This window comes from Phragmites australis, chromosome 16 (assembly GCF_958298935.1).
Source record: "Phragmites australis chromosome 16, lpPhrAust1.1, whole genome shotgun sequence".
In the NCBI taxonomy this organism is placed as follows: Eukaryota; Viridiplantae; Streptophyta; class Magnoliopsida; order Poales; family Poaceae; genus Phragmites; species Phragmites australis.
The window spans coordinates 24,774,162-24,802,134 of NC_084936.1; the positions used below are offsets into that span (position 1 = coordinate 24,774,162).

At 43.9% G+C, this 27,973-nt stretch overlaps 4 protein-coding genes and 1 long non-coding RNA gene across 9 annotated transcripts; 4 read left to right on the top strand and 1 right to left on the bottom strand.

Moving 5' to 3' along the window:
* Positions 1–1,167: 1,167 nt before the first annotated feature.
* LOC133894939 (uncharacterized) lies at positions 1,168–6,230 on the top strand. 3 transcript variants are annotated; one of them, XM_062335137.1, is made up of 8 exons: positions 1,168–1,328; positions 3,500–3,662; positions 4,045–4,130; positions 4,226–4,268; positions 4,363–4,419; positions 4,506–4,563; positions 4,939–5,687; positions 5,776–6,230. In XM_062335137.1, the coding sequence occupies exons 2-8, from the start codon at positions 3,516–3,518 to the stop codon at positions 5,794–5,796; spliced, it is 1,161 nt and encodes a 386-aa protein (XP_062191121.1). In that variant the 5' UTR covers positions 1,168–1,328; positions 3,500–3,515; the 3' UTR covers positions 5,797–6,230. The 3 variants fall into 3 exon arrangements, with proteins under 3 accessions (XP_062191121.1, XP_062191119.1, XP_062191120.1); XM_062335135.1 differs by having other exon boundaries at positions 5,781–6,230; XM_062335136.1 differs by having other exon boundaries at positions 1,198–1,452; positions 5,781–6,230.
* Positions 6,231–8,501: 2,271 nt separating this feature from the next.
* LOC133896345 (transcription factor AIG1-like) lies at positions 8,502–9,593 on the top strand. Its single transcript, XM_062336930.1, has 2 exons — positions 8,502–8,798; positions 8,896–9,593. Exons 1-2 carry the CDS (start codon positions 8,655–8,657, stop codon positions 9,421–9,423), a joined length of 672 nt encoding a protein of 223 aa, XP_062192914.1. The 5' UTR covers positions 8,502–8,654; the 3' UTR covers positions 9,424–9,593.
* A 9,935-nt stretch (positions 9,594–19,528) lies between these two features.
* On the top strand, positions 19,529–20,214 carry LOC133896281 (uncharacterized). The gene is made up of 3 exons (XR_009905735.1): positions 19,529–19,711; positions 19,788–19,860; positions 19,985–20,214. It is a non-coding gene; the product is annotated as an uncharacterized LOC133896281 (long non-coding RNA).
* A 2,700-nt stretch (positions 20,215–22,914) lies between these two features.
* On the top strand, positions 22,915–23,639 carry LOC133895535 (vegetative cell wall protein gp1-like). The gene has a single exon (XM_062335935.1). It carries the CDS (start codon positions 22,986–22,988, stop codon positions 23,445–23,447), a length of 462 nt encoding a protein of 153 aa, XP_062191919.1. The 5' UTR covers positions 22,915–22,985; the 3' UTR covers positions 23,448–23,639.
* A 450-nt stretch (positions 23,640–24,089) lies between these two features.
* On the bottom strand, positions 24,090–27,708 carry LOC133895534 (uncharacterized). 3 transcript variants are annotated; one of them, XR_009905622.1, is made up of 7 exons: positions 27,312–27,708; positions 26,944–26,985; positions 26,748–26,863; positions 26,456–26,561; positions 26,308–26,361; positions 24,637–24,910; positions 24,090–24,512 (listed from the first exon to the last, which is right to left on the bottom strand). XR_009905622.1 is itself a non-coding variant. In XM_062335933.1 (7 exons), the coding sequence occupies exons 1-6, from the start codon at positions 27,612–27,614 to the stop codon at positions 24,755–24,757; spliced, it is 777 nt and encodes a 258-aa protein (XP_062191917.1). In that variant the 5' UTR covers positions 27,615–27,708; the 3' UTR covers positions 24,514–24,646; positions 24,740–24,754. The 3 variants fall into 3 exon arrangements, 2 of the variants coding, with proteins under 2 accessions (XP_062191917.1, XP_062191916.1); XM_062335933.1 differs by lacking the exon at positions 24,090–24,512 and having other exon boundaries at positions 24,514–24,646; positions 24,740–24,910; XM_062335932.1 differs by lacking the exon at positions 24,090–24,512 and having other exon boundaries at positions 24,514–24,910.
* Positions 27,709–27,973: the final 265 nt, after the last annotated feature.

The window sequence follows — 27,973 nt, forward strand, 5'->3', positions numbered from 1 at the left end:
AGTAAACATGTTAGGGATAGTCTAAGGGTACTAGAACTTACTCATCAACTACCAACACGACTTTAGAGCTCATTTTTGATCAAAACCCTATTTTTGCTCCAAAAAGCTCAAGAACTTAGAACTGCTCGATTCTTCCATGAAAACAAAAATGTATTGGATAGATGAGTAGCTCATGAGCTAGAGAATGCAATGGTACCACATGCATACCTTGAATCCTCCACTTGAGCTCGAATTTTAGAAGAAAAGAGAGAGTGCTTGAGTGGGAGAGGGAGGGGGCTGCTGTTGCAGCTTGGGGGGACGTGTGGAGTGAGGAGAGGAGAGAGAGAGGGCAGGTGGGGTGCTGCCCACTTGAGAGAGGGAGTGGGTGGGATGGTAGAGCTACATATGGGGCCCACATGCTAGGGAAAATAGGTATTTTCAATGCAGTTTTTGTTCTTTTCTTCCCTAATTTTTCTTCTCTCATCCAAATAAATTTTAACGAAGTGCATTAGCGCTCTGAATTACCATTACGTATAATTAAGCATAATGCTTAAGAAGCATGATTTTGCTTAAATGCGTGATTAAGAATTTGGGACGTGACAAACGGCCGACCCTTCGCCATGCGACCTCGCTACGCCGTGTCGCCTCACCGTCGTCTACCGTGCTATGGTAGTGCCTGTCGACCGAATTCCCTTTGGTTAAGTTCGCCTTCGTGTGCTCGACGCGCTGCTACCCTCCTTTGGTTGAGCTATGGCTCAGCTCCCCATCAATCCATAGTCGTCGTGAGCTTTGAAGTCGACCAGCTGCTCTGAGCCACCCGCGATCGAGCCGAGGCCACGAAGAGCCTCCCCACGCTCTATGGATGCTAATGCCCGTAGCCATTTGGCTCGAGCTCGGCTACGGCTGGCCCTCCGCCATGCGAGAAGAACATTTGGGAGGGGATGAGGAAAGGAGAAGAGAAAAAGGAGTAGGAGGTAGAAGATAAATCTAACATGTGGGCCCAAGGGTAAGAATAATATTTAATCATGTTTTAGAGCGGATATTAATACTCGTAACGTCTTTTTAGTAAATATCCATATTTCTAATGTATATATATATAATCGTATCTCACAACAAAAGTCACACTTTAATTATATCCTGTAAATGTAGCTCGCTGTGAAGATAACGCTGTGAATTCTGAAGGTGAAGTGAACGGATCTAGTTTCAGAATGCAGAGATTTATTTAGCTCTAAGATCTTCCAAATTATCCCTCGCTTGGGCAACTCGGGGGCGACCAAACTTCTCCGCCCCACCCCGACGATCCGATTGGAACGACCCCTGCCTCCATTGCTGACCAACGGCGGCCAAAGGTGGAGCCAAGCGGCCTCCTTTCCCTCCCTCGCTCCCTTTCTTCTCCCTTCCTATTAGCTCTTCTTGGATCTGGTGGCGGTGACCGTATGGTGGCGCAACGTCGGCAATATCGGCGTGCAAGAGGTCGGCTCCCTCGCGGCGGCCAGATCGACATGCCTGGCCTCCTTTCGGGTGGCTCGTGTTGCTATCGATCTACGGTGCGGCATGGCGGCGGGCGAGCCTGAAGAAATGGAGCCCGATGCGGATCCGTTGTAGGGGACCTTGGGGAGCATGGCGTCCTCGCCGCGCGCACATAGCGCGACGGCATCTGCGGCCTGCCGGCGGTGCTAACGCGCGGCGGGATGAGCGTGCAATAGAAGTGGTCGAAGGAGTGGAGCGGGTCGCTGTGCTGGGGCAACAGCTCGAAGATGGCGTTTGTCGTGTAAGGATCCGCATGTCGGCGATATGCGGGATCTTCGTCGTGCTCCTGCTGGCCGGATCCGTACGTCTTAGGTCCGGATCTAGCGCTTCTCGGCGGCCTCCGAGGCCGGACCCAGCGGTTTCGGCGGTGACTCGCTCTTTCCCTTGGTGCGGGTCGTCGGTGAGCATGTACCAAGCTTGCATGGCGTCGTTCGTGCACCGGAGCGCGGTGACCGTGGCCGCAAACCTGCCGTCGAGGAAGACGCACATGAGCTGCGCGCTGTCGAACACCGCGTACAGTAAGAGTGAGTCGACCATGAGCCCCACCGCGCTGGTGGGCAGGTACGCTCGGTGTCACTCCCGCGCTCACCTTGCCCGCGAGTCCAGCGCCGCCGCCCACGCCACAACCCACCACGCCCCGCTCCTGCTCTTGCCTCCCCGCTAGTGGCGTGTTCTGGGTCAAGTTGCTTGTCTTTGCGTGTCGGCAATTGAGGCTCGTGGCACTCGCCGCCGTTCCGGTCACCCTGGGCTGCTCGTCTCATCCCCTTGCCAGATCGGTTTATTCCCCCCGATTTGGCTCCCGCGCTAGGAGTCAACTTTCTTCATGAAACTGTCGTCTTGGATTTGGCTTTTGGTTAGTTTGGCGGCAATGCCGCTCTAGTCCCTTTCTCGCAACGCTCGTTCTCATCCGGGCCCCTCTGGCCTTACCGGCTTTTCCCGTGCTAGATATGTCTCTTTCCCTAGATCTGGCCCACATGGAGCGTTGCGGCTTGGCGATGGCTCTATGGACCGCGTGTGCTCGAGGGGCCAGCGATTGTGTTGTTGGCGGCAAGTTTCTGGTGGCTGCGATGTGCTTGTGGTTTGGCCACGTTTGACCCCCTTCTACATGGTTGAGTGTGGGAGCAATGGCGAAGCTAGCCTTTGCCATCGGGGTCACGTGACCCCGACGAAATTCCGCAAATCATGGAAAATTACTGTTCCCGGCTGGTCATCTGTGTTGTTGACCCCGTTGTGCAAAGATGATGACCCCGGTGGGCTTCCCGGTTAGCTCCGCCGCTGTGCAGGAGCACCGAGTGAAAGCCCTGATCGGTTTCCTGTCGATACCGGCATCGACAATGCCCTTGGATATCGGCTTCCTGTCGATACCGAGGTGGTGTTGTGATATTTCTTGTCTACTTTGGGAGGTTCTCCAGGTGAAAACCCAATGCTTTCTGGATGGTCGACGCAGTCTTTGGTGTCGTACCCTTCTCAAGTGCGTTGCCTGGGAGTTCCTTCCTCGTGTTTTCGCGTGGCTGCCGACTTGGGTCTGGCATTGGTCTGTTATGCGGCGAGTTGACCATCTCAGGTCTAGTTTAACTAGATAATTTGCCCGTTGTGTTTGTGGTTTTGAGCTCAATTTTCCCTAATAGCTGAGTAATATACGGTTTTTTAGCCCATCGAGCTTTCCTCTTCCTGCATTACAAGCTTGGATGTCAAAATTACAAGCTTTCTCCATTATCTTCCTCCCTTCCTCATAACTGTGAATCACCTCCCTTTGGTACGATCCAAAACTTGCTTTATATGGGTACATTGCTCTTTGTATAGCACAAAATGAGCAGCCTTTTAGAAAGTTGGTTTTAGTATCAGTTGGGTGTTGCGGCTGTCCTGCTCAGTCCTTGCAGATGCTTCAAATTGATCTTTGAGTAGAATGACATCCTTTCCATCAAGCCAACTAGCACTCACAGTGGATAATCTCCATAGCATTTTGTTTCCGTGCTCCATCCTGATGCAGGTTTGCACTGTTAATTATGGTGAATGGAAGTGCAGAGAAAAATTATGGTATTGATGAACTCCCATCAACTTCTGAGCTTCCAGAAAATAAGTTAAGGCACAACTTTCGATTGGGAGATTTAATATGGGTTAAACACGGTGGCTCTTCATGGTGGCCAGCACAGGTATGGTACATGCACCTTGCAAGCACTTTATGTTTTATTGCACAAAGTATGGTTTTCATAACAGTGTAACAGTTAGATTGCCAGCGGCGAATGTCCTTGTTGTTTGCTGCACATCGGCACAAAATTGAACACTGGACAGATGATAACTAAAAAAAGTAAAAACTGAAGTTGGCTGGGATTATAGCTTGACATTTGTGGTCTAACAGCTATAATGATCAACAGTGATTTAATATGAACAGTTTTTAGGGTTCAGATGCCATCGTCTTAGTATGCACATGATGCGAAGTCAACACAAAGTATTTTTTTGTTGACTATTACCTGTTCTGGACCCTAGCTTCCCCATGCATATAATTACAACAATTTTTTTATTTCTAAATTCAAGGTCATCGATGAAGCATGTGTCGGTGCCAAGCCTAAGAAGAAGGCCAAACATGATTGCCTAGTCCGGCTGTATGGAACATGTCAATAGTAAGGGATCCTATTGACATATCAAACCTTTCTTTTCTTTCTGTAATGATACTCTTTGTGAGAAAAGTTAATTGTTTCCATTATTTTACTTTCAGCTTATATGTAGACCCTTGGAAGTCTAACATGGAATTCAAAATGGTATGCACAAGCTTATATCTCATAAGAATAATGATATGGACAGTTTTTCATAGTGCTGGTAATAAGATTTCTCATATGATCTCATTGTATGCAGATGCTGAAGCAAGAAAGCAAGAGCGCAATGGAAGCATTCCGTGAGGTGCTTGAGAAGGTAGAGCAGTCATCTTTACACTAGACATGTTATGAATAAAAAAATGGTACAGGTTGTTGAGAGATGTGTTTAATTCAATAATGCAGGAGTTGTCTTGTGTTAACTCGTCCAGTGATTATGACGATGAAGCTGTCAACTCAAAAGGTGAACTTTTTCTATTTTGCCTGTGCAATCTAATGCATACAGATCCTGTATACTCAACATGGTGGTCCTTGTGGTCAATCATTTGATCATTCATTGCCCTCTTTTTTAGTACGATTCTTGTGGCAAGGGATATTTTCTTTTGTTATTGACATTCTGGTGCTTTTTGGAACTGTGTCAATGTATAGGCATTTCATCTTTAAAGTTACTTCAAATGTCAGATGTTATGAACAATTGTGATATTACATTTCAGATACACAACATGCAAATTTATTCACTTGAGCTTTTGATTTTGTGAAATAATTCAATTTCGAACTTGTCATCAATAAAACAAGTTTATTTTGCTTCAGTTGCTATGCATCTAAATTCAATTTTCAGGTGGTGACACCAAAGGGACCACAGAGAAGTCCTCTTCTAGAAAAGTCAGAAAGCAAGAAGGTTTGGAGCCATATAGTTACACGGATGATCTGGGAGATGAAACTGAAGAGCAGTATAATGAAGGGCAAGACCAAGAATTTGGGAGCACTGCAACAACTGGGGTTACTGTTCGGAAAGGAAAGCGTGGGCGTACGAGACAATCAAGTTCTACCAATGATAAAGAGCAAGTCATTGACAAAGCTTCTAGTGAGATTTCATCTGGAAGTTTAAGAAATAAGAGACAGAAGCAAGTTGCTCGTGTGCTGGATAAAGAGGATTGTAAGATAGGAGCTTCGGTGGTCAGAAGGGAAGGGTTGAGACGATCAGGTCGAACTAATGCAAATGAATATTTAGATGCGTCTGAGGACAGAACAGCTGAAGATTCAATGGTACATGGAACTTCAGCCCCTCATGGAGAAATAAAAGCTATGGTTAGGGATATCTTGTTCAAGGAAATTATTGACAGGGAGCTTGATGCTGAAATGGCTTATGTCGATGAAGTGATTAATGGAATTTGTAGTGCTACTGAGGACGGCATGACTCGTGGTGCTACTGCTTCTAGGAAAGTTGGGCGAGGCAACAGGCAGAGTGGTAGTAGAGTGGAGGGTGAGTCAAGCAATGTTACACAAAGACAAAGAAAAGGGAAATCAGATCTAGCAACCGAGGACGCAATGCAAGTGACAAGTCCAGAGACCGCAAGTCACACTACTGTAAGTCGACCCTCTTGTCCACACTCCTTACTTTCCAACTCCCTTATGATCCCAAATTTTATTTGCTCATTTGACAAAATTCCACCAGAGCAGGGATGCAGAGCCATGAAGGAACCAGGGACACTTAGCCCACGTCAAATCAGGCAAATCAGGATCATGCAAAGCCTAGGTCTGATTGCTCCATCAGGATCTCCGTTTGGCAGGAATGGAGTGGTCGCAGCCACCCATCAATAAAAGTCGCTTGCAATGACATTCAGAAACAATTAGGTTCAGTCCTCAATTGCTAACATTTTGCAGTCCTCAATTCCCGGCATGTTGGCTGGTAGCTCCATGGGGCATAGTTGCTGCTAGCATCCAGCTATTGGGAAACGCCTATATATGGTGCCTCATTTACTAGATTGCTTTGGAGTCACTATTCTTCTCTGCAGGAAAGTTAACTGAATTTAATCGCAATGTAAGCACATCGTTGGTTCTGTACTTCCGCAAATGCGCAAAATTGGCCAATGTGGTGCGTATTGAATTCGTCGTATATCCCGTCACCAAGTTGAGTTGCTTTGAATTTGTTTGCTTCAGCATGAGAATGCAGTCGTTACATGGTAAAGCAAAGCCCATGATTTTAACTGTTAGAACAAAAAGGGGATGCGAACGACTCAATCACCCAATGTTGCATGAGCGACTGGTAAAGGTAAATGAACAATGCATGTGAGCAGTGAGCACTAGAGCTCTGATGGATCAAATCTCACCTGCCACATGGAAATCTTGCAGTGACGATGAGACCGTAGGAGCGACTCTTCTCTCGTCTCTTCTGGAGCAACGCTATACGCAACGAGAGAACCTGTCGGCGTGACACGACGTCGCATCTGCAGAGGATACCCTGTTGCTACATGGCAATGTTGGGAAATTTCAGAGCAAAGTGGATCCAAGGCCAGGCTCATGCTTCCTCCTGACGGGTGCCTTCTTCCACTGCACTTTTAATAGCAGAGGTGAATAGTATTGCAACGTACGTACATTCTGGTTTGGCGAGTGAAAAAAAAAGGAGTTGCTGCATTTCATTTGGCTGAAAACTCAGCTTCCTTAAGTCGATGCACGGGGACCATCGGATCTGTCCTGTCCTGATGCTTTCTAATTTTGGTATGAAAGATGCATTTTAGGCACTAGATCTATTGCCATGCTAACTTAACTCTGTTGGAACCATCTCCTCTCACCCCTACTCTAACACCGTCCATTCAATAATCCTCTGCCATTTGTGGCAAGCGGCATCTCACCTCCTCGTCGCTCCACTCCTACACCCACCGTCACCGCCGAGCTCACCTACCATCTCCTCCCCATATTTTCTGAGCTACACTAAAAGAAAATCTTGCTGGTTAACTCGTCGACTAAACTCCATCGAAAAAACAGTCGATTGTAAAATAGGAAGTGTGTGAAAAAGTCTCAAGCTTAGATCAGCTGCTACAACAATTGCTCGTGATTCGGCCGTTTATACTACTACTTCCAATGGCTGAGAAAAAGAATAACACGGTAGCATTAAATCTTATTCACAGCAGTTGTAAAGGTTGCCGATCCATTTTCGAGAGGCGAAAGACAGAACCGGTCTACGGTACGAATCATGAATCGTGACACGTCCCTGACGCTCTCTTTGCCCTGTGACCTTCCAACTTTCTTTTCCCTTCTCTCATGCACCAGTCTCCCGCCCTGCTCGCCTACTGGCTGTTGTGTCGCGAGGGGACACATGGTTAAAGATCACGTTGAACTTGTCCCTTGGTTCAGTTCAGCCATCGCGGCAGTGACGTGTGCAGGCTGCTGTGTGTTCCAGCGTTTTATTTTACTGGAGCCGGTGAAACGGGATGGAAAGCTCCGAGGATTTTGACCACTGTTTTGGGAGTACGCAATTGCAAAGGTACTGTTTCGCTACAGCAGCGTTTCGGCCGCCGACGCCGCTTTTCACCGACTAGTCGACAAATTACGTTCCAGGGGGTCCGTAGAAAAGCAGCCCAGCAGGAGTTATGGGGTTATTTGGTTTTGGTCTATATCTACCCGTCAAATGAGCATGAACCAATTATTTAGCGGAGGATTTGGCCGCCCATGATTTCACTTTAGCACGGGCGCGGAAATGAATTGCATAAGGGTGTACGGGCGTGAGCGAGCCAATTATTGGTTTTCATCTAAGCACTTTGCGAGACGAGATCAACGTTATTTTTTTTCAGAGTGAGCATCAGCTTCAATCCAAACAGACCTGAACCCATCCCAATCCCAAAAGCTACCGCAACCTAAGTTCATGGCCAACAGCTTTTTTTTCTTTGTTTCAACGGGTTTTTTTTACGATTTTTGTTACGAAAGGATTCTTAAGATTATTTTTTAATGAGATTCTCTTTTTTTTTCGTGATTTTTTTTAAAATAAAGTTGCTGTGGATAAAAGAAAATAAAAAGAATGAAAATGGAAAAAAAAATCCGAAAGGGTATATGTTTGGTCTAGGAAAGCAACGCAGCGATCAACACAGGCGCCGGTGTCCCTCCCATGTCCCCCAGACGCGACGTGCCGGCCTCCCTGCCGTTGCCGCTCCCGCTCCGCTGCCGTGAAAAATTGTCAAGACCCTCGTCCGAAAGCCCGTTTCCACGGTCCAACCGCCCCGGCAGGCCCGGCCGCGCACCAGGCGCCAAAACAGCCGTCGTCGCCGCGCCCGCGCTGACGCCAGCCAACCCGAACGAAAAGGGAGCACACCGTGTGTCGGCGCCAGCCCCGAGCACCACCACCGTCCACTGGCCTCTGTACAGTTTCTGCGCCGTGTCGTGGTCGCCCATTTGGGGTTTCCCGCCAGCCCGCACGATCTCCTTTTTAAACCCCCGACCCGCGACGCTTCACTTCCGGTGGTCTACGAGTCCGAGCATTTCTACGGTAGCCGCCTCGTCGGGCCGGTTCTTGGCTTGGGACTGGGGTTGGTTATTGACGAACGGGGAAGCGGCGGAGAGATGGTGGTGACGGACGGGAAGTGCTCGGCGCCGGCGTCGCGGAAGGGGCCGGTCCGGAGCCACAGCGAGGCCGAGCGCAAGCGGCGGCAGCGCATCAACGCCCACCTCGCCACGCTCCGCACCCTCGTCCCCTCCGCATCCCGGGTACGTACGTGCGTTACACAGGAGAGAAAACGAAGCCTGGAATGCGAGTGATCACATGATGGTGCGATGCATGCATGACTGACTTGCGTACGTGCAGATGGACAAGGCGGCGTTGCTGGGCGAGGTGGTGCGGCACGTGCGTGAGCTGCGGGGGAAGGCGAGCGACGCGATGCAGGGCGTCGGCCTCGGCGTCTTCCCAGGGGAGGTCGACGAGGTGGGCGTCGTCGAGGAGGACGACTGCTGGCCACCCGACCACTTCTACTGCGCCGAGCCCGGGGCGGACAACGAGCGTCGACGTCCGCGGCGCGTCAGGGCGTGGGTGTGCTGCGCCGACCGCCCGGGGCTCATGTCCGACCTGGGCCGCGCCGTGCGATCTGTCAGCGCGCGCCCCGTCCGCGCCGAGATCGCCACCGTCGGCGGGAGGACCCGCAGCGTCCTGGAGCTGGACGTCAGCGACGACGCGACCGCCGCCGCCGCGGGCAATGCCAGGGCGGTGGCGCTGTCCACGCTGCGCGCGGCGCTGCGCACCGTGCTGCTCAACCGGGAGGAGCACCTCGAGGCCGCGGAGGGGTACAATCGGCCGCGCTTCTCGACGCAGATCGCCAAGGTGCAGTTAACGTCCTAGCTACCTAAGGCGCGGCAAAACGAAGGGAACACCGCCTTGTTGATACACTCGATCGTACTGCTGTCTTCAACTGTTTCATGTTTGGTCTAATTGGCAAGTAGTATGGTCATGCAGACTTATCAGGGATACTGTTTGCGGTAGTGGAATTTAGAGTACGATTGTGGTGCGTGTGGGGTATTATTAAAAAACAAATTTTATAAGATCCTGTGCTACGAAAGATTTCTCATGTGATAATATGTTTCTTCTCATTTTTTTCTCTTTTAACTCAGCTATTGGATCACGAAATAGATGATATGAATAAGTTATTATAAGGATCTTTCTAAATAAGATCCTATAAAATTTGCTTTTAACATTATAGGGGTTGGAGCCTTGGAGGGCTAGACATGCCACATTGGCACATTGCCACGTGGAGTTCGATTCGGTGCACCTCTTCGATCTCCTACATGCATTATTCTCCCTCTAGTTAGTCTACCGGCTAGCGGATAAGCTCTACCCACCTCGTGGTGTGGTTTGTATGATAAAACATGGGAATATGTGAACATGAGGTACTTAATCCATAATCGGTCGGGGCAAGCATCTTCAACCAACTCAACCTAATATAAACTTGTATCCACCAGAGATTTCTAGCTCATCAACTTGCACAATACCCAAGGTACCTCCTATCTCACCTCACCAAAACAGTTTTCCCTTTCTACCCACCGCACACATAGAGTATGAACAATGGTAGTAGTAATTGTTGGAATGTCGTCCATGAGTATGAGGCCCATTCAGGAATTTCAAAGCAAAAGGTGCTAGTGTGTTAGTGCAAGATGGTGTACACATAAATAGAGAAACAAAGGGAGAGAGAGATAAAGCTTTTCCTATAGATACATGCATGCACGCACATATTCGCGTATTTTCACGTGTAAAATCGCATGACTTGTGACTTGCAACCATGATATGATTGTAAGTCAGCGTAATCTTTTTGCCACCAATGTATTATGTTTGATTTAAATGGCTAGAGACCAATTATCATTATTTTGAGTTAATTGGACAGTTATTGTCTGCCAATTAGTGGGATGTCATTATAGGAAAAATGATTCTTGGAGGGTAGTTGCTTTCCTCTATAAAAGGACCTAGAGACGTCCAAGTTATATACGAGGTAAAAACTTCACAAAATAGCTCCATCCTTCCATCTTCTATCTTTTGGTGATCTGTGTTGTGTATCGAGCTATTGGATCTCGCCAACTCTCTCCTTGGCGTGCATCGAGGTTGAGCGGTATCTATGAGCTGTTGTCGTCGTGAAGCCTGCATGAGAGATGTCAATAAGGTTTCTAGGCAGTGCAACCACTCGTACGCTGCCTAGTTGACGATATGTGCTGCTGCAACTCGTCACTGCATCAAATCCTCTTTTCACCAATCCAATTGTGAGTCCATGTCATTCTTAATATTTATTTTGGCTCATAGCCTATTGAATCCTCTTTTGGTTCATAGCATTTTGAATAAATCTTAAGTTAGACACCAACAATATTATCAAGACTACAAGGATATGGATAATCAACAATTCAAGGTAGAGATAATACAATTCATTAACATAGGTTCTACCCACCAAAACTTGACAATAGACCCACTACTCATGCAAACATACATAAATTGTAATTTATCAAGTTATACAATACGAGATCCAAAGTAGTAAGTTAAGTATGCTTAGATGCCTACCTTACTGCTTTGACGGTTGCTTGATACTTCTGGCGCAACACTTACAGAACTTTGGTAGATTGGCGTTACCTTCACTCGTTTGGACTGTCGGCATAACACTTTCTAAACGAATCAAGAATGAATTACAAAAATAATCAAACGATGAAAAAGTGTGCATATGATGCATGCTTGATAATTAATAGAGCATTGTGTTTTGAAAATATTTGTAAAAGACCACCAAATGATTAGGGTTCTGAAGTTTGAAATCTCAAACAAGCTAACCTAAGTACATATAGCCTTGCATGGCTGGAGGTCAGACCGACGTGGAGGTGGCGGTCTGATCGTCGGCCTGAAGAAGGTTTTGGTGCCTAGCGGTCAGACTGACGGTATGAAGGCGGTCAGATCGCTATCTGGCAGTCAGACCACTAGACCCTGCCAGCGCCACTTTGCGAGGTTATTAGCAAAGGCTCCAATGAAAGCTTCAACCATGAAGGGTACAAAAATGCTCTATGTGACTAGTTGAGTGCTTATAAAGTGATTTGAACAATATTTACCAAGCTAAACTCAAAATACCCCATGGATAAGCCCAAGGCTAGGGTTAAACTTGGGACTACATGGAATGGGGACCGATTAGAGCTTGAGAACGATAGGAAAATAGTATGGGACGTCTCACCTTAGCATAGGGAAGCCTTCTATTGGAGGGGATCACTCCGGGGAAGCTCCGATTTGGAGATCAGGCTCTGGGGTGGTGTAGGGCTTGAGGTGGATGAACTTGCATGGAAACTTCACCGGCGATGAGGGTGAAGGGGATGAGCTCGAGGAATCCTTCATGGAGCTCGAGGAAGTCCTCTCCGTCGGTCTCCGGTCATCGTGGACGTCGAGGTGGTCTCTCCCTCTCTCTTGGTGTGGGTGAAGGAGTGAGTGAGAGTGAGAGAGAGAGAGAGAGAGAGAGTGTGTGTGTGTGTGTGTGTGTGTGTGTGTGTGAGAGAGAGAGAGAGAGAGAGAGAGAGAGTGAGAGAGAGAGTTAGCTGATTTTCTTAAGTGGGACCTCTGCACTGTGGCGGTCAAACCGCTGGAAGCCCACATGGCAAACCTATGTGGCTGCCCCCTTGCGGTCAGACCGAGGGGAATCCCGGTCAGAGTGCGAGAGCGATCTTGTGCTAAAAACTTGATTCTATTATCCTTTTCTATTCTTCTTCATCTCCGAGGCATTTAGGGTTTTCCTAAAGGTTCTAAACTATCTTTAAGTACTTTTGAAACATGTTTAAACTCAAATTATCATACGAATACGCATAAAAATAATGCCACAATGATTATGAATGCTTAATCGCATGATTTGTGTTTTGTGATGTGACAACCCCCCTCCCCCCCAAAAAAAGAATGTCGACTCGAGATTCGGCAAACTCAGGGAAAAGGTGATGGTGATGAAGTTGATGGGAATCTCCCACAAATGAAAAAAAAACTTTGTCAAAATTCCTTTACAGAACGAAATAATAGTCATTGGGCCTTCACATGAGCTGATGATCAGACCGCAGCTAGGCTCGATTAGATCGCGGCTTGGTTCCCATGGATCCGACCGGTAGAGGCACGAGCCTGGGGCGGTTAGACCGCCCGGGAACATAGAGTTTTGGGTTCTAAATACCTCTAGCGGTCAGACCGGTAGACCAATAACGATCAAACTACTAGGAGTATGGTTCTCCCGATCGGATAGTTTCTAAGTGCAATCCTTTGGGAACAAACTTTTCATTCTGCATGGTGATGATTATAGGCATGTGAGATGTTCCAATTATGCAACATTACAATGACATTTACAAGTTCTCAAAAAGTTTGGGATATTCGGAGCGGATTTTATCCTCATGCTCCCAAATTGCTTCATCATCGGTGTGGTTGCTCCATTGGACTTTGATGAGCTTAATACAGTGTCGTAAAGTCTTGCATTCTGCTTCATACAAGATTTGAATTGGTCGCTCGTAATATGAGAGATCCAGTTGCAATTCTTGATTTTTAACCTTAATAACTTCGGTTGAAAATCGAAGTCATTTCTTTAGTTGTGAGACATAGAACACGTTGTGGATAGCGGAGGAGGACGGGGATAGGTCCAATTGATAGGCCACCTCTTCACGTCTAACAATGATTTAGAAATGCCCTACATATCGGTGTGCTAGCTTCCCTCTAACTTGAAAGCGTCGAACCCCTTTAAGAGATGATACCTTGAGATAGACAAAGTCCCCAATATCAAACACAAGTTCTCGTCAGCGGTGGTCTGCATAGTTCTTCTGTCGGGACTGAGCTGTGAGGAGATACTTGCAAATAGCCCTTTCGCCAGATCCGGACCAATTCAACGGTGTTCGGCATCTTCAGCCATAAAGAGCTTCAAACAACGACATTTCAATGTTCAATTGATAACTGTTGTTGTAGGAGAACTCGGCAAATGGAAAGCAAATTTTCCACTTCTTTCCATATGTGAGAGCACAAGCTCGCAACATGTCTTCTATAATCTAATTCACCCTCTCGATTTGACCATCGGTTTGAGGGTGGTAGGCGGTGTTATGGAATAGCTTGGTTCCCATGGATCCGACTGGTAGAGGCACGACGATGCCTGATGACCTCGAGATCCCAAGTTGCAAAAGGAAAGGAGGGAGAGAGGAGGACGAAGGGGGTGGAGGGGTCCATGATGGCTGCTGCTTGGCATCGTCACCGCTAGCGGCGACGACAGCGGTGGTCGCACTGAGCAGGCCAACGAGGTGGGGTGATGCAGGTGAAGGAGTCACCCCCCCCCCCTTGAGTCGCCTCAGAGAGACGACGCGAGGACCTCAACCACATAGTTGTTTAGTTTCATTAGGATGCTCTTACAACCTTGCAAACCAATTACTTACAGACTTCGCCCACATGATTATATTTTGATGATTACCAAAATATATGACAAGTAGGTCCCACAAAATTTTGGCTAACCCCATCCAAGTTCTATCTGTCCAACCAAAGAAGAAATTGGGTTGTCCTATCTATACTAAATATGGAAATGGGTAGAGATTACCCGCGTGCCCATGGGTAAGAAACATGACAGGTGTGGGTTTGGGTTTCAATGTTTGCTTGTGGGTACGGTTGCAGGTTTGATCATAAACCTGATGGGCAAAAGGTCATGAGCAAGAAAAAGGCATACTTGTGCTCGTGAACCCGTTAAACCGCTCCAATCACCTTATATGTTGGCCCAAGTCATCACTAGGTATATAAACTAGCAGTTTAGGTATATAAATCTGCTCCAATTACCCATAAACTTGTGCTGTAGGTGGGCATATGGATGCGCCCATGGGTACAAGATGTCCGCAGGTAGCATTTCTTACCCGTAGCAGATAACAGGTGCGAGTTTGGGCATAAGCTCGCGGGTATGGGTCTGGCTAGCCTCTACCCGCGAGCATTTTTCTCGTTGTCATCTTTAATCTATACTACTAAAACAAGAAATTGGATCGTCCCCTTCAACAAAATATAGATGGTTATATCTCATTCACCCTTGTCCTCCAACCAAATATGTCCCTAATTAATGATGTAGTTAATCACCACACTATTTCTATATTAAGTCTCACTTAATTTGGCAACACCAATCAATAAGTCAAATCACAGGATCTAAAATGGGCAAAAATCCAAAAGTATATAACATACGCCATTGTATTTAAAAAATAGAAAACATGTTGCCATATTTACAATTATAGCAAGTGTATTCGGCACCTTATTTAATGAAAACACATTTTTGGTACACCGTACATCGAAAAAGAGCCGCTTCCACTATTTTCAGCACGCGATGTGCCGAATACACCATTGTGCATTGTATTCGGCACCTCATGTGCCGAAAACACACTGTATTAGGCACATGAGGTGCCGAATACGGCCTGTATTCAGCACCTCGTGTGCCTAAAACAGCCGGCGTCAAATCACATCGCGTCAAGCTTTCAGCACGGTCACATTCGGTGTTGCTGTGTCTACGTGCTATTGTCTGCCTTTTGCTTTTGGTCCTGTTGCGTCCGCATGTTGCTGAGTTTTCAGTGCATCACGTGCCGCCCGTGCAGGTAATAAAATGAGAAGGAGCGGCAGTGCAGCGCGAGGAAAGGAGTAGTAGAAGAGGAGCAGTAAGTACTTAGATTATATATGTAATTATACTTAGATTAGTAATAGTAATTAGAGTAGTAGTTTGTTTAATCCGTTTAATTACATTTGTTAAATTATATTAAGTTGATAAATTAGGGTATTTAGACTACATATTTAATTAATACTTGGATTAGTAGTAGTAATTAGATTGTTTAATCCATTCAATTACATTTGTTTAATTATATTAAGTTGATAATTAGAGTAATTAGATTATTTGCTTAGTTTGATTACATGAATTTGATTAGTCGGTGTAATTAGATTATTTACTTGGTCTAATAACATAGATTTCATTAATCAGTGTAATTACATTATTTTTTTATATAATTGTATTGATGTCATTAGCCAATATACTTAGAGTATTTGCGTAATTTAATCATAGTTATTAGAGTTACATGATGAATCATATTAATTAGTTTAATTCAAATTTTCTTAATTATCTTAATTAGTAAGATTAAGTAGAGTAATATGATTAATCAAATTATTTAAATAAGGTACTATGAATTTATTTAACAGTTATCAAATAATTCTAGCACATAACTTTAAATAGTAATTGTGATTTTTAATAGTTGTTTATTGTTTATTAATTATTTCATTATTCCTGATGTTTAATGTTTATATAATAGTTATTCAGTAAATGTTTATTACAATTTTTAATGTTTATTAAATAGGAACTCTCTCAGTGACTACATGAGAACGAGATGGTCCCACTATCGATCTGCTATATGTGGTATAGGTGGTTGTACCCCGCGTTGGAGCGGTGCGACCTACTAGTCATAGATCCGTCTCGTGCCTCCCACAGCAGGCGCTCGTCCAGTGCCTATGGGGAACCCATTCGGACACAGGTGCGAGAGGCAACTTTGGCTGTCGAGCATCATGTGTCATGTTCCAGTGCTAAGGCAGAGGAGTGCACGCAGGTTTCTGAGCCCGAGCAGTGTACACTAGGTTCACAATCATCACAGTGGACACAACCTCCTCAGAGTACGATGACACCTCTGCCTGCAGCATCGACTCGTCAAGAGGACGTCACTGACTACACGTAGAAGATGCCTGAATGGAGCGGCACGCAAGATTTTGACTAGGCTGCTGCAATGCAGGCCGCTAGCTTCACCGAGCTCCTTAGCGGACAATACCCCCACTATCTCGATGCACCTAGGGGTTCACAATGGTACTAGCAGGGTGAGCCTTCGGCACACCGGCTTCCATCGGAGTACATACTAGACACGTTCATACTTCTGCATGGGGATCCTTCATCATGGTACATGCAGGGCCGAGTTAGCGGATTTGGATACACGTTCGATAGGGTCCCACAGGTAGGACGATGAAGATGACAAGCAAAGGCACACATGGCAGGGGCCAGCGCAAGCCGCTGTGATGAGGGCCACACACCCGCCAAATGCTTACACTCATGGGGATTGCGTGCAGCATCATCGTCGTTGAGTAGCCAGTGAAGTTGTTCGATACACTTGTACTTTCTCATGACACATATATTATTCACTTTATTATCGTAGTTATCTTTATTATATCTTATTTACTATATTGTTAATTTAATTACTATTAATTTATTTAATATTTATCAAATAATTATGTCACACAACTTTTTTTATTAGATATTTTGTAGTCAATGATTAATAAATCTATGGCTTGATCTTGTAGTACAGATTTTCTATGGACACATATAATGATCAATATAACACTTACTACCTCTTTGTAGGTTGTGCATGAAAGGAATGATGATCCCTTCAAGGAGAACAACCTAATCCAGGACGTGTCCAAATTGCATGCAAGACCCTTTTATTCTACGTTAACCACTCCACTCCAACATGTAACCACCGACGACCTTAGGGTCCTCTTGCACAAGCTATGTCAAAAGTATGTCAGGGTATGCGAATTAGCCTACCATCCTTCTGTGCTAAGTTTCTCTATGAGGCAAAAAGGATAGTGATGTTGCCCGATCAGTATGCATCTCACATTCATGTTCATTATTTTCTTTTTGTCACCCTACTTATCTTTTTTCCATTGATTCGAATGCTTCTCTTTTGCGTTAGGCATTCCTAGAAGACGTAGAGTTCATCAACAAAGACATTCCAAATTTCTTGAGGATGTATATGCTCTTTGGCGGGGTGTCATGCTCGGTTCGCATAGAAGACAACGAAGATCAGCGAATTTAAAGGGTACATGGGTGCCCTCAACTATTCAACCAGTAAATGACGATGACGATGAGGATGATGATTTCATGCCACCAATGCATAGACGTTGAAGCATCAATATGGGAGAAGGTTCGATGAACACTGCAAGGGGACGTGCTCGTACCGTGATAGCTCAAGATGATAACGACGGCGATGATTTCATACCCCCAACAACCGCTCCCTCTGAGATCTCCATCTCTAGATGACACTAATGACACTGAAGATAATGGTGAATTTGCTAGTATCCATCCTTACAACTTCCCATCACCACCTCAGAGACAACAACACCTTACCCTGATAGCATTGACTGACACGACTAGCATTCTTCCGCTAATTTGCGTTGCCAATTTTCACCCGTCATCTTGAGATGATCTAAGTATTCAACAGCTATGCACTATGCATCTTGAGATCAATGATACAGGGGGAATACTGCCACAACGGTCCATACTTTAGCAACAAGGATAAGGTCACGAGCCTCAGCAACAATAACTGATTTGTACTTATTCATCTGTCAATTTTGTTGCCTGCGAACGAAAAGTGTTAGTAAGCGTTTACCGAACGCGTCCCTCCTTGGATCATTTGGTAAATGATCTTCAAATAGTTGCATGATCCTTCTCCATTTACCACACATGATTTTTAGGAGGACTACTACACTTCGTGAGATATGTTCATACCTATATCCTGACTCAAGCTTTAGACATAAAGTGACAACACGACAGAGCTTTAATCATAAAATGACAACATCTCTATCATAAAATTACACACAACTCTTTCTCTCTCTATCAGCAAACGCAACAGGATTCTCTGAGACCCACATTGACATCGCAATAACTCTCCATCGAGCGTGCATTATCTTTGAGCAATAAAAACTCAACTAGCACATACTTTTGTCCAATGTGACATGTGTAATCAGGGCTAAAAAAGCAACTTAGTACTGATGTGAGCTGCAAGTGATACGTACATAGCCTTCGCATGCAACCAGATTGATTGCAGAGCCCTTGCAGAGGGGGCCAGCTGTATTCAGCACATTTGGTGCCGAATACGGTACTATACACCGTATTCGACACTTCATGTATCGAATATAGTGTGTTGTTGACACATGAGATACCGAATACGGTACACAGTGCTAAATACAGTGTGTTTTCGGCACATGCCGTGATTGAATATGACATTATACACCGCATTCGGCACCTCATGTGCCAAAAATAGTAGGGTCGGCTCTTTTTCGACGTACAGTATATTGAAAACGGGTTTTCGATAAATAAAGTGATAAATACATATGGTACATTTATAAATACGATATCATATTATTTTTTATAAATATGATACAATATATTATCTATTTTTACATCTAAATATTATTGCTGCTACTTCTTAAATGCCACACCAATTAATTAGTCCCGATCGATGTGGATACGGAAAGTCATGAGCATCATTCTATCCCTCACACTCACATCCTCTCCCCATTCAATCACGGCATGTACTTCTCTCCCCTCCAAAATCCGCATCTTGCGTCCACTGTGCCCTGGTCCGCCACCACCATCGACGCACGCCGAGGCAGAGGCAGAGGCGGCGCTGGTACGCCCTGGTCAGGTCTCCGAGGCAGACGCGGCGCTGGGTACTTCCTACTCAGAACGAACACTTCATCTCGGCTGCTGGTGTGACGGTCTCCCTCTCCGACCAAGAACGTCGGTGGCACACACAGGGCGACTGGTGGAGATAGTGGGCCATGGAAACAAGGAGGCGGCTCATCTCTACTTCCGCCTGCGGCCGAGTTGAGCTCCCCTGCCTCCTCAACCACGTCATTGGTGCTCTCGAGGTCAAGGGCGAGCGGATCCTCATCCATGGAAGTTTCGTCGCTGACCGATTTAAATTGGGGACAAGCATATCGCAGTTGTGCCCTCCACACATCGCTGGAATGGCTGCGTGAAGTGCATGAGGTGGAACGGTAATGCAAGTTTTGTCTGGTACCTGTGCAGCACATGATGTTCGATGCATGTTTCAGATGGCATAATTTTTCTCTCCATTGTCGGGTGTTGCTTCACTAAGGGCAGATTCTCTTCAAAATTAAAAGAAAAGGATAATAGGAATCTTACTGGAAAACTTCTCTCAATCTCTAAAGGGTTGTTCGGATTGTCAGTACCAGTGAAATGGTTTATGATCTTTTTTTTCTCTCATGATCTTAGCTATTTACTGATTTCTTCATTTTCCAGTCGTGCAATTCACCAATTCCATTGCCAAATGAAAGAAAATATTTTGACACAACTACAGATCCTTCCTTTCAGGTGTGCAATAGATAATTCAATTATCCTATTTCTCATAAAGTTGATCTCACCAATTAGTGATTTCTTCTGTTGGCAGTTAATGAGCATATTCATTGTACTTCGAAACACGGTGTTTGGATCAAGATCAACGGATACCTCTATTTGTTAAGGTTAACTTTTCCTATCCTTTCTCCATCACTCCATTAACTTTCCTGTACGCAGCAGCGGTTTTCCAGAAAATGCAAATCATTGTCTTTTTCATGAAATAGTCCAACTCTTCAACCAAAACTGTAGGTTCCACAGCTTGGTGATAATGGCCTATCGCAGTGAGGATGGCACACTAGGCTTGGCACCCAACAGGTAATTAAGATGATGCTTTTGTTGCGGGAGATTATAAGGTAAAAGTATGGATGTGTTGATCAGTTTCATCTTTCTTTCTTTATATTTTCTTTTTGGTGATATCATCTATCTCTTGATCTTGTTTTCTATGAAACTGATATGGGTGCATCTCTTAGCAATTTCATGAAGGATTTTTCATGTTCAGTGCAGCTGCCATGATCTCCAACAGATATTGTCTTGCACCATGGCTAATGTAAGGTTAGAGTACCCTAGTAATCCCAAAAAGATGCGCTCCAAATCATTTTTTTCCAATTCACATTTTCAAATTGTATGAATAAGCTGTTGTATGTATTACTGAAAATATTAGTTAATCCATTGTTCTGCTAGCATTTTGTGTTCGTGAGGGAGTTAATCAATAAACTATGCATTTGTGTCGTCATAATTTGGTCGTCATTCAAACAAGCCAAGTACTGCTTGTGTTCGGTAATATAAAGGAGCATATATCTTCTACCTTCATCAACTATCTCTACTATCTAAGTATGCATGTTTGAGGCTTCCGAAGGAAATATCAAGTGCATGTTGCTACTTTTCTGAAAACATATGAGAAATAATTTGCTGAGCAGAGTGGGAGTCGGCTCAGACAGTACATGGTGGTCCATTAGGAGGATCCTTTATCTTTGTGATCCGTAAATCTTGATCAAAATAATGATTAAGTCCATATAATTATTGTACTAGGATTTTATGGTTGCTTGGTCCTTTTTGTCTTGGGCAATGAACTGTTCGGATGATGCAGGAAAATATTATGTAATATGGTGTCGTATACATATATTTGCACTGTGTTGTTCCCCAGATGTTTTGTTCATAGACTGGTTAGGGTGTGGAATGAAGGTTTATGCAGGCATGAAGTGTTTGCAATGACCTGATAGTTGCCTATGTGGTCTATTTGCAAGTTGATGTATGATGCGCTTCGGCAGGAACTGGAAGAAGGGTATGGTCTGATTTATCAATAGCTGCTATGCAGATGAGCTCAATTGAGCCCCTACCACTGAAGTAATGGGTTGATATGCAGACTGCATCTAAGATTTTGACCTTTCCTTTATGAAGAGTTTCCCCTGCTTTTGAGATTCATCGGGAGAAGCAAGAGAATTTGGCAGATTATTGAACGGATTGTAGATTTGTTTAGCTATGCTCTGATGCTTCGTCCAATTCTTGTTTGGTGCAATATTCTAGCTTTGCTCTGAAGTTTTGTTCTGGCACTACTTCTTGGTTGGTGCAAGATCTTACATTCAATATTTGAGAAGTTCGTACCATAAGGTAGTTTTAGCAATGTTTGCCTGTGTTTACCTCAAATTATTGTTTGTCACATTTTAGCAATAAGAATTCATAAATGGCAATAAATGCCATATAATTGCAAGGTATGAACAAAGTGTTAATGGAACTAACAACTTAGTCAAAATATATGGCATATAAAGAATATAATCCCTGAGATAACAATGCACAATAGATAACTAGATGAAATCTTCTTTTTTTATAAGTGATATTTATTAACTTTTAAATTTGATTGACAAGATCTTATATTCAATGTTGGATAAGATATATCCATACATGTTTTGTTGGATTAAGTGATTTAATTTTTTATTTGGTAATATGGATCGATCTAATTTCTTGCTTGGTTAGACGGATAGAATTTAGATGTGGCTAGTCAAAATTTTATAGGACCCGTTTGTCATATATTTAGTTTCTAATTAAAATATAATTGCAAGAGATCTTATTTTGTCAATTTAATTGCAATGAATACATTGGTACAATCGAATCGCAAATTAGATAAACGGTTTATGAGATAATATCATTTAAAGCATGCTAACAAAAAACTGTATTTACTCTAACTAAAATATGTCACATCAGCATAGATAAAGCTCTTATAGCTATCATATCTAGCAATTTTTGTGGATAGACTCATCTAGCGTCTAAAAAAATATTCTCTCTCAATAGCCATCATATCTACTTTTCCTCTAACCAAATACCTCAAAAAATTAGATAACCATCTCATATCCAAAAATATCCCTCCAACTAAATGCGTCCTTAATGGGTGGAGTCAACCTCCAAATATTCTCAAGTCTAGAGTTTTCATGCACAAAAGTATTGGCTAATGCCTTTGGGGTATCCGTAGTGTATTGCCTGAGGATGTCCAACTTGGAAACAAGTAGGCATAGTTCATCATATGCCATGTATGTACATGAATGGTTGGTGTTCCTGTGCTGGCATTGTGCTACCCTAGATCTAAAACATGTCATAAATATGTATGGTCAAACTTTTAAGAACTTCAACAACACACGTATGCCAAGGTATTTAGATTTAGCATACGATAATTATATCGATATTTTCATAATTAAAAATTAATTCTATTAACTTTTGCCAACACATATATGCAGCATAAAAGATAAACATCATTTGACTAAAAGTTTTGTCTAAATCAATCGAACTTCTCACCGTCGGATTCAAAGGCAAACCTTTGCTGTTATCTGGTCCTTGGTAGAAAGAGGACCTTATGAAGAGTCCGTCACCTACGGATCACTGAAATTGCCTAGCGCCAACTAACTGGTACTGATGTGTTGAAAAAATTAGGTGGCGTCCACTACTTCAGTGTACAAGCTGGGCTTGTCAAAAATTCGGAGCAACAAATCCAACAACTCGACCGTCCGTCATTTCAACAATTGAGCAAGAACTTCCTAACTCGCTGAGCTACATCCCCAAAGAGCATTGGCTGGTAAACAACCAAGGCCAGGTGAGTTCAGAAACCAGAGCACAGGTCAACAACTAATGATACCATTGCTCTTGCTCACCTGACTACAGAATGCTATAAATAGTCCCAGCATCAGGTCTTAGCTTCACAGGAATCATCAGAGAGCAAAACAATTCTCTAGCTTCCCAAGCAAAAGATATAGGATCACCTACAATGGCTGGTTGTGGACCTGGCTGCCGTCTTCTTGTCCTCTTACTTGCCTTGACAGCCTTCAATGGCAGCTTCGCAACTCGCCATCTTTTGGACACAGCAGCTACGCCAGAGGCCGCACCGGCTCAGCCTTCCATACCAGCAGTTCCAACCACACTACCTCCGATGCCTACCATTCCAGGGGTCCCAAAGGTGACAATCCCTCCAATGCCATCCATTCCTATGCCAAAGGTCAGCCTGCCACCAGTAGCCGCTGGCACAATCCCATCTCTACCAAATCCTGCGATTCCGACCACCGTGCCAACCATTCCTGCAGTGCCGGTTACCCTGCCACCAATGCCCTCAATCCCCACTACTATGCCATCCATTCCAACCACGATCCCAACGACAATCCCTACCATTCCTGGGTTCCAGATGCCTCCCATTCCATTCATGGCGCCTCCTCCACAAACCGCCAGCCCTTGAAGCTCATGATAGCAGGAGACTTCTGTTACTGCTAGTCAGGAATTGGATTTGCCATATGTGGTCATTATCATTGTGTCATGTTTGGTCTGCTGTTTGGGTGACACTGGCTAGCATGTCGTGCGATATATTGTAAATGCAGCCAGTCGAATGTACCATCTTGTCTTCTGTTAATAAATTACTACTTGGATTTTACGCATTGCTGAACAAGATAATAGCTTTCTATAATCCTATAAGGTATTTTTCTTAGAGAAATGACAGCATGATACATAATAAGCATCCACAAGCATACGGGACACAAAGGTATGCTTCTTATCTTCTTGTGTTCAAGTCTTACATATGAATTGTTGAGCAACCTTCGAAACATCAGGGGATGCAGCTAATAAGACAAAATCTTAATTACTGTGACGACACTCCTAAAACATGACAATGAAAAAATAAAAAGAGAAGGTATTACCTATCATGGTGACACACTGAACCAAAAGAATCACCAATTTGACAACAATTAATCACAAATATCGTGAATCTATTATCATTCCAAAATTCAAAAGATAATTCGGCAATACAACAAACAAGGAGATCACTAAGTTTGTGTTTGATTGGAGGATAAGGTAAGGTAACCCCATCTATGTATTAAGGATGGAATGATTCAAAATGCTTATTTGATAGATGAAATAGAACGAACCATTTTACAATCTCGAACCCACCATCATTCTCACGTCCTAAGTAGGACTACTGCGTCTAGAAAATTTTCTAGAATCCTGTCATCCAACATCTAAAGGAATATTCTTCTATATAAGCCATCCTATCCCCTCATCCTCTAACTAAACGTCTAAGAAAATAGGATAGGATCATCCCATCCAGAGACATCCTACCAACCAAACACTACCTACCTTCAGAAATGGTAGCTTACATTAGATATGGTACACATCATGTAAATTAAGCTAATACATCTTTACCGTTGGGATGAACAATCACATCTGCAGAGCAGGACCGTACACTGGGTTGATTGAATACGGCGTAGCAGTTACCGCAAACAAGGGGCTGAATATTTCTGGTGCTTGCATGCTGGGTGAAAAATAAGCCATTGATATTCCAGAATAAAATAGTCAAGGAAAAGAATATCCAGGCAGGAGAGAATGAAGAATTAAATGCCTGCAAGTATATATGATTTGAGTGTCTCGATACTTACACTCCACTAACTGCAGCTTTACCAATTGCCAATTTCTTTGCGAGGAAAAACAAAGTTGGCACTTTTTTGCCACTCAAACTCTGAAACTCAAAAATCATCCTTGTCCCCTGCCTACCGTTTATATAAATAGTTCTATTTTCCTGCTGCAAGCTGAATTCACTGCATTCCCAAGATTCTCAATTTTTTCATGTTCCACTTTGAACATGACCATGACTGTACCATCTTTGCCAGTGTCGTAGTCCTGTTTAATATCTTCAGCTTGGAAATGTTGTAGCTGTTTCAAGATTTAACTCAGTCACACTGTTTAAATCAAATGAGAGAAGTAGCAAGGCATAACAATCTTTAAAAAAACATGGATAAACAGAGCTTCAAATGCCACAGTAACCAGTTATTAAAAAAATACTAGTTCAAAGGACCTGAAATTAGCACTTGCAAGCTAGAGTTAAGAGCACATAACCATGGGTCACTAAGCCTTGTTAGAAAATAATTTGAGAGTCAATTTTCGATAAGTTTTTAATCCGCAACCCAGCAATCGCTACCACGGTACCACCCACAATGGGGCACAGATCCATTCAATACATGATCATACCAGCAACCGTGCAGTATCAACTTTTAGAACCTTGGATACCGCGAGCATCCCAGTTCCTTGTGTTAGAAAAGTAATGTACTCTAAGCACTTCAAATAATTAGGAAAAGGACGTCAATTTGGTGTCATAACTGATAGCACCTCATTATTTCAAAAATACAAACAATTCGATGTAAATAGATGATTAGGAGTTCAATTCAGCTCGGTTGTATTGACCATGAACACAACCCTAGTAAATTGTTCAATATCATGATTCAAACACAAACAGCAAATATTAGTGAATGAAAGAATAAGACCAAAGAGACCTGAGAGTTCGCTAGTAATTCCCTTACAGTGGCTAGCACAGTGGCACTGTTGCACTGGTTCTGACGAACCGATGCTAGAATGTTTGTCATAACTCAGCCCAAAGGATGACTTTAAAATGAAAAAAAAAATGCTAGCTGGCAGGCATGGGCAATGACTAACTGATTCTGAGTTTGGAATTTAGCAACAGTGCTTCAACAATGGGTTTGAAAAAATTGAAGGGCATATTATTTATTGTGGTCCCAAAATAGTATACCAAACAATAACATCAGCATGATAGTTTTAACTTTTTAAGAAACAAGAACAAAATATAGCAGGGTATATGTCGATTGTTTAAATTTTGCTTACAAAAAAGGAACGTTTTTCATTTTTAACCAAACCTACTGGTCTTAGGAATCCTACACACGGTATGGATCAAACATACCGTGTGTAGGTTGCCGCATGATGCACAAGAAGTTGCTGAAATAAGGTCACTACTTATGCGGATACTACAAAATCTACACACGGTATGGATCAAACAGTTAGATATGAATTGTCATTTCTGTATGCTGTTGCCTGTACCTAAGAGGTGAACGTGCAAATTAGGTAAACTAATGTTAGCTTTTTAAAGATAATTTCTGCTTGGCATCAGTGACACACCATAAATGCACTGTGGCATGCTTATAACAACTGTTCAGTATAGACTATACTTTAATCAAGGATACGAAAAATGCTGATAAATTCAATTTTACTGTTTGTGTTGTATATTTTTAAAAGCAAGCCAATTAAGCATTAATAATCACCTGATGATAGACTGTGCCCAACAGATCAAACGGCACCTCCATACCCACACGAGCCTGAAATGTAAGTACACACCATGTAAAAACTATATCTTAACATTGTTGCAAGAAACAAGAAAAGGCATATGGTAAGCAATTAAGCATTGATGACCTGTGGTTTCACAAGAATAGTAGGAGCATCTTTAAGGCATTCAGAAGCAACCCCGCCATAAGCTCTCACCAGCCCACCCGTTCCCAATTTTATGCCTCCAAAATATCTGTTCCAGTCGTTTAAAACAGAAAGATAAGGTGAAGTGATAATCGCATGAGAAGTGTCTCCTGTCAAAATATGTGGTGGAATGTACACTGTATCGATGATACCCATCACTGGTCACTAAAACCAATTGGTTAGATCACTGTTAAAGAGCATATAAATGAAGTGCATTACTTGACAAAATGATTACCTAATCACAACCACCATGACCATATCAACTCCAGAGGAAATGATGGCAGAGTATATTGGCTTCCCAGCAGTGCTAGAAGGTTCACCATCATCATTGTAACGGAATTGCTCTCCCAGCTAAAAACACATGTATGTGAGTCAAGTCCATCATTAACCCACACAAAGACGAATAGCAAGCTTGAGATAGAACAACAAACCTTATACGCCCAGCAATTATGGGTGGCACGTGGATCCTTGACCTATTACACAAAACCAAGTGGATCATGTCAACATAGTACACAAATATCCTAGATTCCTAGTGATATTAGCATGGATAAGATTGCTAGAAGCGGATGAGCGGAACAGTTTGTTTCAATTTAAATTACTGAGTTCCCAGATGAAGCATTTGCTAGTGTTTGAACATGGGTTCGACATTTGATGACCAGCTAAGGTACAGAAAGGGCGCACCACGATTACAGCGATTTTGCACATTTAACAGGCAATTAGGTCCAGATTCCGCTGCAGCTAGAGACGAGGATTTCGGGCCTCACTAGAAGATAAACAGTGTGGAGGGAGGGAGGAGCACCTCGTCGAGGAAGGCCATGGCCGCGCGCTCGTTGGGGACGGGGGCGGCGATGGCGATGAACTTGCTGCGCTTGATCTCGCGTTCGCAGCTCACGCGCCCCACGAGCGTCGTGTACGGGGTGGGGGTCGAGGATGAGGGAGAGGACAGGGACGACATGGCGCGCGGGGGTGAAGGACTCGGGGCGGGGGATGCGCTGGCGCAGGAGAGACTACGGCGGGCTGCTGCGGCGGCGGCGGCGGCGTCTGGCCCGCGGAGCAGGAGGGGGAAGGAACGGAGGCGTGGGGCTGCGCGCACGGCAGCCATGTCGCGGCCGGGCCGCGTGGCTTCGTGTAAACCGTGGGTGCGCGCACCGGTTCCGTGTAGCAGCCGGAGTTGCTAGCGGAGCCTTGCGGTTTCCTTGTCAATTACACACGGTGGAAGTAGCAACTTTTTAAATAGTCTTTTTCATTTTTATGTTTTTAGAAAAAATTTCTTCTCACATCTTTTTATATTTAAAAAAATTAAATAAATTATCTATACAAATGTTTTGAAAAAGTTAACGTGAAAAATTTTGAGAAGAAAATTTAAGTAAAGGTGACCAGAAAAATTTGCTCAGAAAAGTTATTAAAAAAAATCATAAACGAAACAGAATTTCTGTCTCCATGCACTGTTGCCATTGATCG